This window comes from Coregonus lavaretus (genome assembly GCF_964263955.1).
Source record: "Coregonus lavaretus genome assembly, chromosome: 9".
Taxonomy (NCBI): Eukaryota; Metazoa; Chordata; class Actinopteri; order Salmoniformes; family Salmonidae; genus Coregonus; species Coregonus lavaretus.
The window spans coordinates 48,306,021-48,321,035 of record NC_139996.1 but is presented as its reverse complement, the minus strand read 5'-3'; the positions used below and the strand labels follow the sequence as shown (position 1 = coordinate 48,321,035).

At 40.0% G+C, this 15,015-nt stretch overlaps 3 protein-coding genes across 4 annotated transcripts; 1 reads left to right on the top strand and 2 right to left on the bottom strand.

Annotated features, from left to right (window-relative positions):
- Nucleotides 1-110: 110 nt before the first annotated feature.
- On the bottom strand, nt 111-1,527 carry efcab10 (EF-hand calcium binding domain 10; the record flags this gene model as incomplete). Its single annotated transcript, XM_084169523.1, has 4 exons — nt 111-179; nt 309-399; nt 656-820; nt 1,425-1,527. The coding sequence occupies 4 exons, from the start codon at nt 1,525-1,527 to the stop codon at nt 134-136; spliced, it is 405 nt and encodes a 134-aa protein (XP_084025649.1). The 3' UTR covers nt 111-133.
- An 842-nt stretch (nt 1,528-2,369) lies between these two features.
- On the bottom strand, nt 2,370-3,492 carry LOC311135513 (ubiquinol-cytochrome-c reductase complex assembly factor 6-like). Its single transcript, XM_084169524.1, has 3 exons — nt 3,375-3,492; nt 2,777-2,916; nt 2,370-2,589 (listed from the first exon to the last, which is right to left on the bottom strand). Exons 2-3 carry the CDS (start codon nt 2,882-2,884, stop codon nt 2,488-2,490), a joined length of 210 nt encoding a protein of 69 aa, XP_084025650.1. The 5' UTR covers nt 2,885-2,916; nt 3,375-3,492; the 3' UTR covers nt 2,370-2,487.
- Nucleotides 3,493-3,743: 251 nt separating this feature from the next.
- Nucleotides 3,744-12,648, top strand: LOC311135507 (G/T mismatch-specific thymine DNA glycosylase-like). 2 transcript variants are annotated; one of them, XM_084169516.1, is made up of 11 exons: nt 3,744-3,890; nt 4,172-4,242; nt 5,050-5,273; nt 5,681-5,880; nt 6,123-6,192; nt 6,475-6,610; nt 6,794-6,876; nt 7,003-7,097; nt 7,360-7,534; nt 11,854-11,979; nt 12,181-12,648. In XM_084169516.1, exons 2-11 carry the CDS (start codon nt 4,187-4,189, stop codon nt 12,324-12,326), a joined length of 1,311 nt encoding a protein of 436 aa, XP_084025642.1. In that variant the 5' UTR covers nt 3,744-3,890; nt 4,172-4,186; the 3' UTR covers nt 12,327-12,648. The 2 variants fall into 2 exon arrangements, with proteins under 2 accessions (XP_084025642.1, XP_084025643.1); XM_084169517.1 differs by lacking the exon at nt 4,172-4,242 and having other exon boundaries at nt 3,762-3,890.
- Nucleotides 12,649-15,015: the final 2,367 nt, after the last annotated feature.

The window sequence follows — 15,015 nt, the reverse complement described above, 5'->3', positions numbered from 1 at the left end:
CAACACATGCCTGACTGTATAACTAATCAAATTTGACCATACATTTAATTATTATGAAGAGTTCATATAGCCATCATAGACATATCAGTCAAAATATCACACGCTCAGAGTGATGGGACAGAGATCTCCAATTTTATTTAGATATAAATGTTGCTGAGCTTCTCTGTAAGCCCTCCTTCCTGTAAAAAAAAATATAGAAAAAATGACAAAGATAGTCATATCACACAGTATCTCACAATAACAAACATTTGATCCAGTGAATGAATATTTGGCTTATGTTTGACTTAAAAGAGATCTATAGATCTTACGCCTCTCTCTTGAAGGTTTCCTGAGATATCTTGTCCTTGGCCACACCTTCAGGACACTCATTAAACTTCTCAATCCCCAAAGTGGTTAGTGCTGCGAAACAGAATCATACATAGTATGTTGAATGAGTGTTTCCTTGGGAGTGATGGAAAGGCATAAACATTGGGGTGTGGTATATTATTATTAGACTTATAGGCTTAGACTTATATAGGCCGAATCATTGGTATGCCCCCCACTTGTTTTTGATGCACTTATCTGATACAGTAGGTACCTCACTGTCCTATCCCCTACAAATTGTTTCTGGGCCATTGCCTCGCAAATGATCAAATGGACCATTTCTGTGACTCACCCTCCTTGTACTGAACAAAAGTGATGTGCCCTTGCTTGGTAGGGTCCAAGATTCCCAAAACGGCATCCAGGTTTGTGTCATTGAACAGGCTTGGGCAATCCAGTGACCGCATTTTGGACACTCTCAGTTGTTCAAGCTGTGTGATCAGGAACTCATTTGGTCTCTCTGTAGTAGAAACAGCACAGATGATGGGGAAAAATATGTATGTCATGTGTCAATATTCCACAAAGCTTAGCCTGCCCTGCTAGGTAGGCTATGTCATAGGAATGATCCTCCTGTTTTGCAGTAGATCAAACATTGGTCCTCTGTAGCACAGCTGGTAGAGCACGGCGCTTGTAACGCCAGGGTAGTGGGTTCGATCCCCGCGACCACCCATACACAAACAAAATGTATGCACGCATGACTGTAAGTCGCTTTGGATAAAAGCGTCTGCTCTGTGGCATATTACTATTAACAACTTATTTTAATAATAATAATAATAATAATATAATATAATATTATTTTCAGTATATCTCAACCATTCTCTTTTGCAAACTAGTGTGAAACAGATCCTGAAAAACAACACTGATTTGGGGGGGATTTCAATTACTAATGTTACCAAAGAGGATGCCAGTGATGAGTTTATTATGATGTCCCTATTTCCTAACGTTAGTCAAGCAGTCAGTGCAGTTAGCGTTAGCACAGCAGCAGGCTAGCTTACGTTTTACTTCAGCCACCAAACAAGATGGGAAGAAAATGTGAACAAATAATTTAAAAAAAGAAGTCTAACCTGGTCTGTAAAAGAAGAGCATGCTTGTTAAATTATCCATGAGTTCGATAATTTTGTGTTTTCTAAGATAATCTGCAGCCTCTTGTTCTCTTGGTGTCGCCATTCTTGCCGTCTCAAAAGTCTAGCTAGCTACATTGGTTGCTATCTATGGTTGCTATGGATACGCCAAAACCTCTGGCGCTGTCTGCGACAATGGTCGGCTGTGCGCGCCTGAATGATCAAAATCAGAATGATAACTTTCAGAATAATTTCAAAGTTTATTCATTAATAAATAATGAAACTCCGATTTTGAAATATATTTGGTGAAATATGCCCTTTCTACGATTTTTTTTTGTTGCGTGTGGACCCAACATAAAAGTATATTAACCCAACATAAAAGTATATTAAAAGCATAAACCCAATAAACATTTTATTCACATCTGCTGCTTAAAAACCCACTGAACATTTACATACATACAGTATCTGACATACTCATACTAGTCTGCGCAGTATCTATATCTGACATTCACACAGCATGTGGCAAGGCTGGAGACATGAGTGATCAATCAGAAGACATGGTTAAAACTTGAGATCACTTTGCTATGGCTCTCGCATCAAGAACAGCAAAGGGGTGTCTTCTCTGCAAGTAGTCCTATACTCAAGACCTCATTACATTTACATTTTACTCATTTAGCAGACGCTCTTATCCAGAGCGACTTACAATTAGTGAGTGCATATATATATATTTTTTCATACTGGCCCCCCGTGGGAATCGAACCCACAACCTCATGAGTTCTCCATGACAGTAGGTTCGATAAATGCAATTGTAGGCTCCTGACCTAAATAGGCTGAGGAGCCTGAAGCTCCAACCAGCCATCATTGCCTGAAGCAACTTTGAATAGAATTGGCACAGGCACATTTATACCACATTAGAGTCCTTTTCATAACAAATGTGATACGCACATGTACATCCATTTTGTTTTATTCACATTTGTCCCTTTGTGGTTTTTAAACATGTGCAATATGTACAAGGATTGCTCCAGAGTTAGATACTGTACAATAATTAATCAGTCTACTGAAATGGTCACTGTCTTTGGGCAGCAGCGGCAGCAGCCTCTTCTCTGGCTTTAAATCCCAGCAGTTCAGTCCTCAACTCGCCAGGTTTGGGAGGGATTTCTGGAATAGTCTGGCAAAGGGAAATAAAAGGTGCATGCATTACATTGGCGTATCAGCAACATTTCAAGCAATGCATTTACGATCTTATGAACAAGTATGCAAAACACAAGACAATGTGGACCCTTCATTTTACGATACATGTGGTCATATAATGAAAAAGCACATGGGGAAGGATAGGAGTTTGTTTCCATGCTTACCAGATCAGGTCTGTAGTACTGATGGACAACCTCTGCTCCGACAAACATAGATAGTACACTGGCACCAAACATCCGCAGGTACCGAGGCCAAGACACACCAGCAGGCATCTTCACATCAGCCAAGAGGACCAATCAGTTACCTATACAGGAGAGAGACAGACAGTGGTGTAGTGATTTGACATTAGCATAAAGCTGGAAGATTTTGATTGGTTCTGGATGGGTGGGCGTTGTGCTAACCCTAACCAGTACCCCAACATCATCCTTGAATCAAATAATCATCACAACATGCTTAGGGCTTGTAGTAGGGTACATTCATGACCTTCCATAATCACAGCCACAAGAAACACAGTTTACATGTGAAACACAGATTTTCTGATATTACATGGAACATCATCAGGGATCCATTGTCATACTGCTACAGTAGTTCTGTCTCCAAAATATCTTATATCCCATATATCTCAATCCTTAGTTATGTCACTTGGCATATGTAACGTTACCTAGCTAGCTGAGTAGCTAGCAAGCTAGTAGTAGATCTTTGGTCTTTGCTCCATAGTCAAACCACCTAAAATAAACACTTGCACTCAGCTATTAACATTACCTTGCTCTATTCTGAAACAGATAAAAGGCGAGTTTGAAGAACTGTTGTTTATAACAGAAATCTATTTATAATTGAAGCACATTGGCAGGTCACTTAGCTAGATAACAGCTCTGCTAACGCAGCGTTTCTTCTTCTTTAGAATGTTATGTTACCGGTGTGGGTAATATTGGCGCGCTACTGCCACCTATCTCGTTCCATTTTCGAGAGATGGAATCTGTAGTTGTGAAATTCTGAAACGACTTTTTCATTCTGGTCAAAAGCGTAATGTACCTACATTATGTAGATAAGCCACATTTAAATATAATGGGTTAATGGCACAAAAGCCAAGTTGATGTGAGCCCAGATCCATACTCCAACCCAGTAGGTGGCGACAATGCAAATACTTTTGCTAGGAAAAAGCCAACAAACTGAAGACAGATCCCCCCAATGTTCCTAAATGGTCTTTGTTTTGGGTGCATTGATCGCCCTCATTCGGTGCATTTGCTGAAAAGGGAATTGTAAACATATGTATAACAGGTATGTCTCTACACAACATATTTTATTAGTTACGCTAGCACGTTTATATACCCTCCTACGCAATTTCCAGAAAGCTTGTTTAGTATAGTAGACTGTGTAGCTAGAATGAATGTTGGTTGTCTGTAGCCCTTCCTACCACCAGACGTCTTTGTGGTGCTATGATAACAATCAGTTTGCCAAATCTAAAGACCTACAGCTTGCCAGTACTCCTACTGTGGTAACTTACAGAGTAAAGGCATATCATTGTAGCTAACAGAAACATGAATATTAATTTATTTAAGTAAATCCTCGTAAAGATGGAAGAAAAGCAGTATACGTCACTGACGGTTCCTACGGATTATCTCCAACAGTGGTGAGTTGTCCTCCAAATGCATTGGTGTTGGAGGTTTTGCATAAAATACAATTGTTGTGGAGTGTCAGTGCAGTCTCCATCAACATACATTTATGAAATAAATTGAATTTTGTAACAACTGACAAAACAGTTACTATTGTCGAGGCCTACACTAGGCTATGCATTATTGTCATCATCACAAACAACATCAGAAAAAGCATGCTTCTTATTGCAACACTGTACTTTTAAAATGAAGAAGCAATCATGGTCCTGTGTAGACAGACAGCCGGGAAGGAATTCAGAAAAACAGACAGACCGACAAACAAAGACAGCTCTACATGGTACATGATCAAATTTAAGATTTGCTAATAAAAAAATGTCATTGGAAGTCTATATGCAAAGTTACTCTGTTGATGCAGAGTATGAGGCAACGTGTCATTGATATGGCCATTTACATTTAACTAAAGTAATCCTAGACCTTAAAACATATGCATAATTAAAACATGGTCATTAATAGCACACATCCATATGAAATCAAATTATTGGCCCATGAGTAGGGCCATAAGTTTTTTCTGACCAGGAAACATGACATGTCAAACCAATGTGTGTGTGAAACATGTATTATTTGAAGGCCTCTATCATCTTTGTTGATGTAAACTCATTCTGAGATCCTAGGAGCATGAACAATTTGTCTATGGGCCCTCCGTCGTTTGTGCGTCATTTTGTTTGTCATCAGTTTCGTCTCATCTCGTGACAAATCCCATGAAAACAAAAGAAGATAGTGTCACCCCAGTCTGCCTCTTGTCCCGTTGTCTTCTCGACCTGTAGGTACCAGTCCACCCAGCAGCACCCCCAAGCTCAACATGTGATGCAGTACCATAACACAGGTCATATGGGTCATTACATGGAGGGATCCAGAGAGGACCGGGTCATGACGGAGCTGTCGGTCCACCAGGAGCTCCCTGTCCACCAAGAACTGGACTTCCATCATGACTTCCTCGGCCATCAAGAGCCAATTGTCCAACATCATCAGCCTGTGGATACATCACAAGGTATGTGATTACTGCCCCTCCCCCTACTTAGCCATGCAATCTACCATGTTTGCTTGGTAAATATTTGTACAGCTCGATTTGCCACTCTGTGCTCTCTTTCCTCCACATACCGTAAACACATTTCCCCAGTCCCCATCTCCCTGGTATTAACATGAACTGACCCATCCTCATGCAGTGCTGTTCCTGTAATCAATCGGTCAATCAATTCAATTATATTTGTCTAGCACCTTTTACAGAATCATTGGGCATGTTTGAGATTGACTACATTGCAGTCGGACTGCACAGGATCACTGATCTATAAATCACCTTGCTTCCCAGATAGGCACTCATTATGTGATCAAGATAAGTGATTCTGCAGCTCGCCTCAAACAGATTCCCCTCAAACTTGTTGATTTTCTTTATTTTAGCTCCAATGCCAGGGAAGAGAAAGAGAGGTCGGCCTCCCAAACAGAAGCCGGGGGAGGGCCAACCACAGGAGGACCACGATCAGGCAGAGGCTCTGAAGAAAGCCAAAAGGACCCTTAACCGCTTCAATGGCATGTCAGTGGATGAGGTTATGGCCAAAACCCTGCCAGACATTATTGACCACAACCTGGACATTTTGATAGTGAGTTTTAACATCATTCAATGAGTGACATTTTTGGAATGGGAATGTTGAGTAGGTCTTTTGATGTGAAGTTTGGCTACATTTGTTTTATCTGTACCGTTTCCCTCTAATGATAGCCCATGGATCAAACGCAAATGTTAGTTAGATTAAAGCTATTAATTACGTGAAAATCTAATCTCTAAAATAACTTTTCGTTCTCTAGCATGTTGCAATAATAAGGTATTTTATTATCCCTTTCTCAGATTGGTATCAATCCAGGACTATTGTCAGCCTACAAGGGACGACATTACCCAAACCCAGGAAATCATTTTTGTACGTTTCACTCAGTATTATTTTTTTCACTTCTATTTTCATATATCCAGAATATTGTAATATGACATACTGACTGCCTGATCAGGGTCATGTTTATTGGGGCACACCGTAGCAAAACGGAAAACAAAAGCTAGCTGTTCTTGTTGGACAAGTTCAGATAGTACCTCCCTGTTTAACTCGTTTGAGACAGCCTTCTTACGTTTCGTGCCTAGTGAGCACGACCCACGTTATTAGTAACATTATGATGAAAGTGACTGAGCTAGTTCTTGTTTCGGACCTTAGGGAAATGCCTGTTCCTCTCTGGTCTTACTGAAGAGCAGCTCAACCACATGCACGATCAGAGCCTACCGGAGAAGTATGGCATTGGCTTTACCAACATGGTGGAGAGAACAACCCCAGGAAGCAAAGACCTCTCAAGGTGTCAAACCCTTTTTTTGTTCAAATGTATAATAATTGTCAAATGTATGTTATTAAACGTGCCATCATAGTAATAATAGTTATAAAACTAACTTCCATGATGTGTTTTCTCTTTAGTTTAGAATTGTCATCATGGTTAATTGGCTGTTCATTGTCTAGGCTAACTGTGTTACTATTTCCACAGCAAAGAGTTTCGTGAAGGAGGCCATCAATTGGTAGAGAAGCTGAAGAAATACAAGCCACTAATTGCAGCTTTCAATGGAAAATGTGAGCACATTTTTGTAGAGGATATCAGTAATTACAATTGTAGTTTTTTATGCTGTCTTTTACAGTTAACTTAAAAAATATACTATTAAAAATGATGATGATAATCATTGCATTGCTCTTTGGCAGGTATTTACGAAATTTTCAGCAAAGAGATCTTTGGAGTGAAGGCAAAGAAACTCGAGTTCGGCTTACAGCCGTACACAATCCCAGAAACCGAAACGGTAAGTAGATTTACCAAAATAGTAAGAAGTCGCAAATGTTTGTATCATGTATCTTGATGTTTGTGGCCATTCTCTGTTCCTCTCATTGGCTGTTCATACTGTTGTTTTGGGGTCTGTTCAAGAGGGTGCAGCGTTATAGAATATTCGGATAGAAATGTATTGTGTGTAGATCAAGTTTAGTGTTTGTGAGTCATGTCGGCTCTGCACATTACATTCCTACCTGCAACGTTGCAAACATTTTCACTCATTAAATACACCCCAGGTGTGCTACTTGATGCCCTCGTCAAGCCCCCGGTGTGCCCAGTTCCCCCGCGCTCAGGACAAGGTTCACTTCTACATCAAGCTGAAGGAGCTACGGGACAAGATCAAGGGTGTGGCTCCAATCGCCCGTGAGGTGCAAGAGACGGAGTACCACTTCGACTTGGGACTTGCCAAAGGTAACTGAATTAGTCTCCCGTTGCCACACTTCAAAGTCTCGTTCACTTGGCTATTTCAGAACGAACATGAGAAAGCTGGAAACTGAATCTCTTATACAGTGCCTTCAGAAAGTATTCATACCCCTTGACTTATTCAACATTTTTGTTGTTACAGCCTGAATTTTATTTTTATTTTTTATCTACACACAATACCCCATAATGACAAAGTGAAAACATGTTTAGACCTTTTAGCAAATTTTTTTGAAAATGAAATGCAGAAATATCTCATTTACGTAAGTATTCACACCCCTGAGTCAATACATGTTAGAATCACCTTTGGCAGTGCTTACAGTTGTAAGTCTCTAAGAGCTTTGCACACCTGGATTGTACAATATTTGCACATTATTCTTAAAATAATTATTCAAGCTCTGTCAAGTTGGTTGTTGATCATTGCTAGGCAGCCATTTTCAAGTCTTACCATAGATTTTCAAGCAGATTTAAGCCAAACTGCAACTAGGCCACTCAGGAACATTCAATGTTGTCTTGGTAAGCAACTCCAGTGTATATTTGGCCTTGTGTTTTAGGTTATTGTCCTGCTGAAATGTGAATTTGTTTCCCAGTGTCTGTTGGAAAGCAGACTGAACCAGGTTTTCCTCTAGGATTTTGCCTGTGTTTAGCTCCATTCAGTCTCTCTCTCTTTTTTTTTTTTATCCTGAAAAACTCCCCAGTCCTTAACGATTACAAGCACACACATAACATGATGCATCCACCACCATGTTTGAAAATATGAAGAGTGGTACTCAGTGATGTGTTGTGTTGGATTTGCCCCAAACATAACGCTTTGTATTCAGGACATATAATGTTCATTTCTTTGCCACATTCTTTGCAATTTTACTTTAGTGTCTTATTGTAAACGGATGCATGTTTTGCAATATTCTGCACAGGCTTCCTTCTTTTCACTCTGTCATATTAGGTTAGTATTGTGGAGTAACTACAATGTTGTTGATCCATCCTTAGTTTTCTCCTATCACAGCCATTACACTCTCTTAACTGTTTTAAAGTCACCACTGGCCTCATGGTAAAATCCCTGAGCAGTTTCCTTCCTCTCCAGCAACTGAGTTAGGAAGGACGCCTGTATCTTTGTAGTGACTGGGTGTATAGATACACCATCCAAAGTGTAATTCATAACTTCACCATGCTCAAAGGGATATTCAATGTCTGCTTTTCTTTTTTTTCTTCCCATCTACCAATAGGTGCCTTTCTTTGTGAGGTATTGGAAAACCTCCCTGGTCTTTGTGGTTGAATCTGTGTTTGAAATTCACTGCTCGACTGAGAGACCTTACAGATAATTGTATGTGAGGGGTACAGAGATGAGGTAGTCATTCAAAACTCATGTTAACCACTATTATTGCACACAGAGTGAGTCTATGCAACTTATTATGTGACTTGTAAGCAGATTTTTATTCCTGAACCTATTTAGGCTTGCCATAACAAAGGGGTTGAATACTTGGACTCAAGACATTTTAAGCTATTCATTTTTAATTAATTTGTACAAAATTCTAAAAACATAATTCCACTTTGACATTATGGGGTATTGTGTGTAGGCCAGTGACACATCTCAATTCAATCAATGTTAAATTCAGGCTGTAACACAACAAAATGTGGAAAGAGTCAAGGGGATACTTTCTGAAGGCACTGTATACACTGAATATAATGTTATTGATAAGTAGGGTGTCCAATCAAAAACACATATTTTGAACAATGGGTAAAATAATATGTTAATTGTGTAGATAATCCTCTAAGAAAACAAATGGTCCAACTCTCATGTCTCTATCACAATCCATTCAAAAGTTATTGGAGTGTTTCCCTTGTAGTATGGCCAGAATTAAGGTGACTAAATCAATGGAAGCCAGAGGGAAAAAAGTGGTAAAAAAAATAATCTGGAAAGTTTAATCGCGTCAACTACACTGGATTCTGTGCAAGAATTAAGGCAACTGGCTACCTGACAGGCTCACTTTCTCGTTGAACTCCTGTTTCTTCTCAAATCCGCAAGACATAAAACAATATAGAGGTAAGATGGATATCGATTTTGAGACATGACATGTAGTATTTTCATATTTTAGCATACGTTATTAATATTAATGAGAAATTCCTGTTATTTTTCAAAGATTTCTCACAAAAACAAGCGTATCTCTGTGAAATGTCAGCGGAGCACTGAGCGTATACCAAGCTTTTCTTCAAAGCCTTTTACATTAATTCAGCTCATGTCATGCTAATTTTACTTTTTGCGACCCGCGGAAACAACTTTGAAGACCGACCACAAATTGAAAAATCCTCTAAAGTTATGAGAAACCTGCATGGCTATGTCAGAGCTTATTATCGGATCTATTATCTTACGAAATCAGACTTTTTGGATATAATGTTAATTATATGTTAGAGAAAGACCTCACTGAACGATTCAGAACATGAATAATAATTTGTCTTCTAAAATGTATTTTATAACATAAGTAAGTGAAATTATCACCAAAGTGCGTTTTCACCCACTCTGGGCACAGTGGGTGGACATAAGGAATAAGACTGATATGATAATAAGGATGCCATCATGTTACGCAAATTATATTCGGTCATTTGCTGTACAAAAATGTTAAATGAAGATACAGTGAGGGAAAAAAGTATTTGATCCCCTGCTGATTTTGTACGTTTGCCCACTGACAAAGACATGATCAGTCTATAATTTTAATGGTAGGTTTATTTGAACAGTGAGAGACAGAATAACAACAACAAAATCCAGAAAAACGCCTGTCAGAAATGTTATAAATTGATTTGCATTTTAATGAGGGAAATAAGTATTTGACCCCTCTGCAAAACATGACTTAGTACATGGTGGCAAAACCCTTGTTGGCAATCACAGAGGTCAGACGTTTCTTGTAGTTGGCCACCAGGTTTGCACACATCTCAGGAGGGATTTTGTCCCACTCCTCTTTGCAGATCTTCTCCAAGTCATTAAGGTTTCGAGGCTGATGTTTGGCAACTCGAACCTTCAGCTCCCTCCACAGATTTTCTATGGGATTAAGGTCTGGAGACTCCAGGACCTTAATGTGCTTCTTCTTGAGCCACTCCTTTGTTGCCTTGGCTGTGTGTTTTTGGTCATTGTCATGCTGGAATACCCAACCACGATCCATTTTCAATGCCCTGGCTGAGGGAAGGAGGTTCTCACCCAAGATTTGACGGTACATGGCCCCGTCCATCGTCCCTTTGATGCGGTGAAGTTGTCCTGTCCCCTTAGCAGAAAAACACCCCCAAAGCATAATGTTTCCACCTCCATGTTTGACAGTGGGGATGGTGTTCTTGGGGTCATAGGCAGCATTCCTCCTCCTCCAAACACGGCGAGTTGAGTTGATGCCAAAGAGCTCGATCTTGGTCTCATCTGACCACAACACTTTCACCCAGTTCTCCTCTGAATCATTCAGATGTTCATTGGCAAGCTTCAGACAGGCCTGTATATGTGCTTTCTTGAGCAGGGGGACCTTGCGGGCGCTGCAGGATTTCCGTCCTTCAAGGCGTAGTGTGTTACCAATTGTTTTATTGGTGACTATGGTCCCAGCTGCCTTGAGATCATTGACAAGATCCTCCCGTGTAGTTCTGGGCTGATTCCTCACCGTTCTCATGATCATTGCAACTCCACGAGGTGAGATCTTGCATAGAGCCCCAGGCCGAGGGAGATTGACAGTTATTTTGTGTTTCTTCCATTTGCGAATAATCGCACCAACTGTTGTCACCTTCTCACTAAGCTGCTTGGCAATGGTCTTGTAGCCCATTCCGGCCTTGTGTAGGTCTACAATCTTGTCCCTGACATCCTTGGAGAGCTCTTTGGTCTTGGCCATGGTGGAGAGTTTGGAATCTGATTGATTGATTGCTTCTGTGGACAGGTGTCTTTTATACAGGTAACAAACTGAGATTAGGAGCACTCCCTTTAAGAGTGTGCTCCTAATCTCAGCTCGTTACCTGTATAAAAGACACCTGGGAGCCAGAAATCTTTCTGATTGAGAGGGGGTCAAATACTTATTTCCCTCATTAAAATGCAAATCAATTTATAACATTTTTGACATGCGTTTTTCTGGATTTTTTTGTTGTTATTCTGTCTCTCACTGTTCAAATAAACCTACCATTAAAATTATAGACTGATCATTTCTTTGTCAGTGGGCAAACGTACAATATCAGCAGGGGATCAAATACTTTTTTCCCTCACTGTATGATCTCTAGATTGTCATGTGTTTGTCAAGGCAGTTCAGAGTGTTGAAGATGAGTAACCTTGTATTTCCTGTATCACTGTGCTACAGAGGATGCTAAGAGGATGGCCATCAAGGAAGAGCAGGTGGATCCTGAGTACGAGAACTGCGGAGGGGCACGCCAGGATGCAAGTCAAAGCACCAGCTACTGCAACATTTCCTCCACCAAAGAGACAGGTGAGAGTAGGTTTCTGAAGACAAGAGTGCTTGTATTTTTTACTTTCGTTAGTTAACCTGGGCCATCTGATGAGGCTGATAGAAAAGTAGACCCTAAAGATGAGACGAGTTAGTATCACTATTCATACAGGTTTTAGGTTTGTTAATCTAAAAGGACATATGTAATAAATATATTATGTTTATTTTTTTTGCTTCTTTCAGAAATGCCCAGTAAGGACCAAGCTACAGCAATGAGCCACATGCCATACGACCAGTGGATGACACAGTCGTTTGCGGACCAGATACCGGACATTAGCTGTAACAGTAGCAATGTACCTCAACCTCAGTTGGGAGCAGAAACCTTTTGAAGAAGGTCCCACAAGAAGAGTCATTGGGTCATACCGTTTCTGAGGCATCATAATGCATGCGTTACACTAGAAGGAAGATTGAGGGGAAATGGCCCATCTTGACTGGACTCCCATTTTCAAATCCTCTTTAAAACACAGGCCATTTCTTTCTTATTTTTTTAACTATTTATTGCATTTCATACAGCATGTGTCCAGTGTCTTATTTTTATATTTTTAAAGAATGGGACTTTGTCGTATCTCTCACTTGTACATGTGGAAGTGTAATTGTGCTCTGGAATTTTCAAGTTTGTTAATACAGAGATATTAAATCAGTTGTAAAACTGACATTGGCAGTTGTTTTGTGTGATCGCAGAACTTATTGATTGTACATTGTTCATTAGGGCACACCGTATCAAAACGTATTGCAACGGGAAACTAAAACAAGTGTTTATTTTTGGAGAAATTTGGATAGTACCTCCCCGTTTGCTTCAGTTTTCTGTTTAGTTAATTCAACAGCGGAAAGCTTTGAAGAAAACCGATAAACGGGGATGAACTGAAATGTTACGCTTTTTTTTTTTACAGTGTCACCTAATGAACACGACTCTAATTTCCATCTCCTGGGTTCACGGCCACCTTGCCAGCAGTTCCAGCAGGTCTCTCAAGGCCTTTTTGCACACAGACTGTTTCAGTTGCTCAACATCAGGTGAAGGTAGCCCCAGTTTCCTCCTTGTGACTGATGATTCATCTTAATCCTGAACCATACAGTACCAGTCAAAAGTTTGGACACACCTACTCATTCAAAGGTTTTTCTTTATTTTTACTATTTTCTACATTTCTAGAATAATAGTGAAGACATCAAAACTATGAAATAACACATATGGAATCATGTAGTAACCAAAAAAGTGTTAAACAAATCAAAATATATTTTAGATTTTAGATTCTTCAAAGTAGCCAGACTTTGCCTTGATGACAGCTTTGCACACTCTTGGCATTCTCTCAACCAGCTTAATGAGGAATGCTTTTCCAACATTCTTGAAGGAGTTCCCACATATGCTGAGCACTTGTTGGCTGCTTTTCCTTCACTGCGGTCCAACTCATCCCAAACCATCTCAATTGGGTTGAGGCCAGGTCATCTGATGCAGCACTCCATCTCTCTTCTTCTTGGTCAAATAGCCCTTACACAGCCTGGAGGTGTCTTTTGGGTCCTTGTCCTGTTGAAAAACAAATGATAGTCCCACTAAGCGCAAACCAGATGGGATGGTGTATCGCTGAAGAATGCTGTGGTAGGCATGCTGGTTAAATCACAGACAGTGTCACCAGCAAAGCACCCCCACACCATCACACCTCCTCCTCCATGCTTCACGGTGGGAACCACACATGCAGAGATCATCCATTCACCTAATCTGCGTCTCACAAAGACACGGCGGTTGGAACTAAACATCTCAAATTTGGACTCCAGACCAAAGGACAAATTTCCACCGGTCTAATGTCCATTGCTCATGTTTCTTGGCCCAAGCAAGTCTCTTCTTCTTATTGGTGTCCTTTAGTAGTGGTTTCTTTGCAGCGATTCGACCATGAAGGCCTGATTCACACAGTCCCCTCTGAACAGTTGATGTTGAGATGTGTCTGTTACTTGAACTCTATGAAGCATTTATTTGGGCTGCAATCTGAGGTGCAGTTAACTCTAATGAACTTATCTTCTGCAGCAGAGGTAACTTTGGGTCTTCCTTTCCTGTGGCGGTCCTCATGAGAGCCAGGTTCATCATAGCGCTTGATGGTTTTTGCAACTGCACTTGAAGAAACGTTCAAAGTTCTTGAAATGTTCTGTATTGACTGACCTTCGTGTCTTAAAGTAATGATGGACTGTCGTTTCTTTTTGCTTATTTTAGCTGTTCTTGCCATAATATGGACTTGGTCTTTTACCAAATAGGGCTATCTTCTGTATACCACCCCTACCTTGTCACAACACAACTGAATGGCTCAAACATATTAAGAAGGAAAGAAATTCCACAAATTAACTTTTAACAAGGCACACCTGTTAATTGAAATGAATTCCAGGTGACTACCTCATGAAGCTGGTTGAGAGAATGCCAAGAGTGTGCAAAGCTGTCATCAAGGCAAAGGGTGGCTATTTGAAGAATCTCAAATCTCAAATATATTTTGATTTGTTTAACACTTTTTTGGTTACTACATGATTCCATATGTGTTATTTCATAGTTTTGATGTCTTCACTATTATTCTACAATGTAGGAAATAGTAAAAATAAAGAAAAACCCTTGAATGAGTAGGTGTGTCCAAACATGACTGGTACTGTATATTTCACTTCAGCAGAGCAGCAGAGTAATTGCCAAATACATGAGACAGACATCTTACAATTTCACATGAGAAAATGTTCATGGAACCAGAATTGAATCACACCTTTCATTAAACAGAAATAAGCATGTCTTGTCTTATCGTAACCAAAATGTTTATGTGGAGGTGTTCATAATTTACAAGGATTGTAGCTGAGTCAAGCTTTCCTGACACACCTGTGATATACTGTCTGGGCACATCATGTCAATAACCAGTCTATAAAGTGTATGCTAGTGGCCAAATTCCTACTCATGGATTATGACTGTGATTCAATTTACTTACTGGGTTGTATTATCTCTTTTTGAGAAAGAAATCTTCCTCCCTGTAACTCAGTCTTGTTTTGATGCTATACTTTGTT

What these genes read in the sequence shown, in the direction of transcription:
- LOC311135513 (XM_084169524.1), bottom strand. Translation starts at nt 2,884, where the DNA reads ATGCCTGCTGGTGTGTCTTGGCCTCGGTACCTGCGGATGTTTGGTGCC. An exon ending in AGTACTACAGACCTGATCTG is followed by an intron (nt 2,590 to 2,776) that starts GTAAGCATGGAA and finishes TCCCTTTGCCAG; the next exon opens with ACTATTCCAGAAATCCCTCC.
- LOC311135507 (XM_084169516.1), top strand. Translation starts at nt 4,187, where the DNA reads ATGGAAGAAAAGCAGTATACGTCACTGACGGTTCCTACGGATTATCTC. An exon ending in GCCTGTGGATACATCACAAG is followed by an intron (nt 5,274 to 5,680) that starts GTATGTGATTAC and finishes TCTTTATTTTAG; the next exon opens with CTCCAATGCCAGGGAAGAGA. An exon ending in CAATCCCAGAAACCGAAACG is followed by an intron (nt 7,098 to 7,359) that starts GTAAGTAGATTT and finishes AATACACCCCAG; the next exon opens with GTGTGCTACTTGATGCCCTC.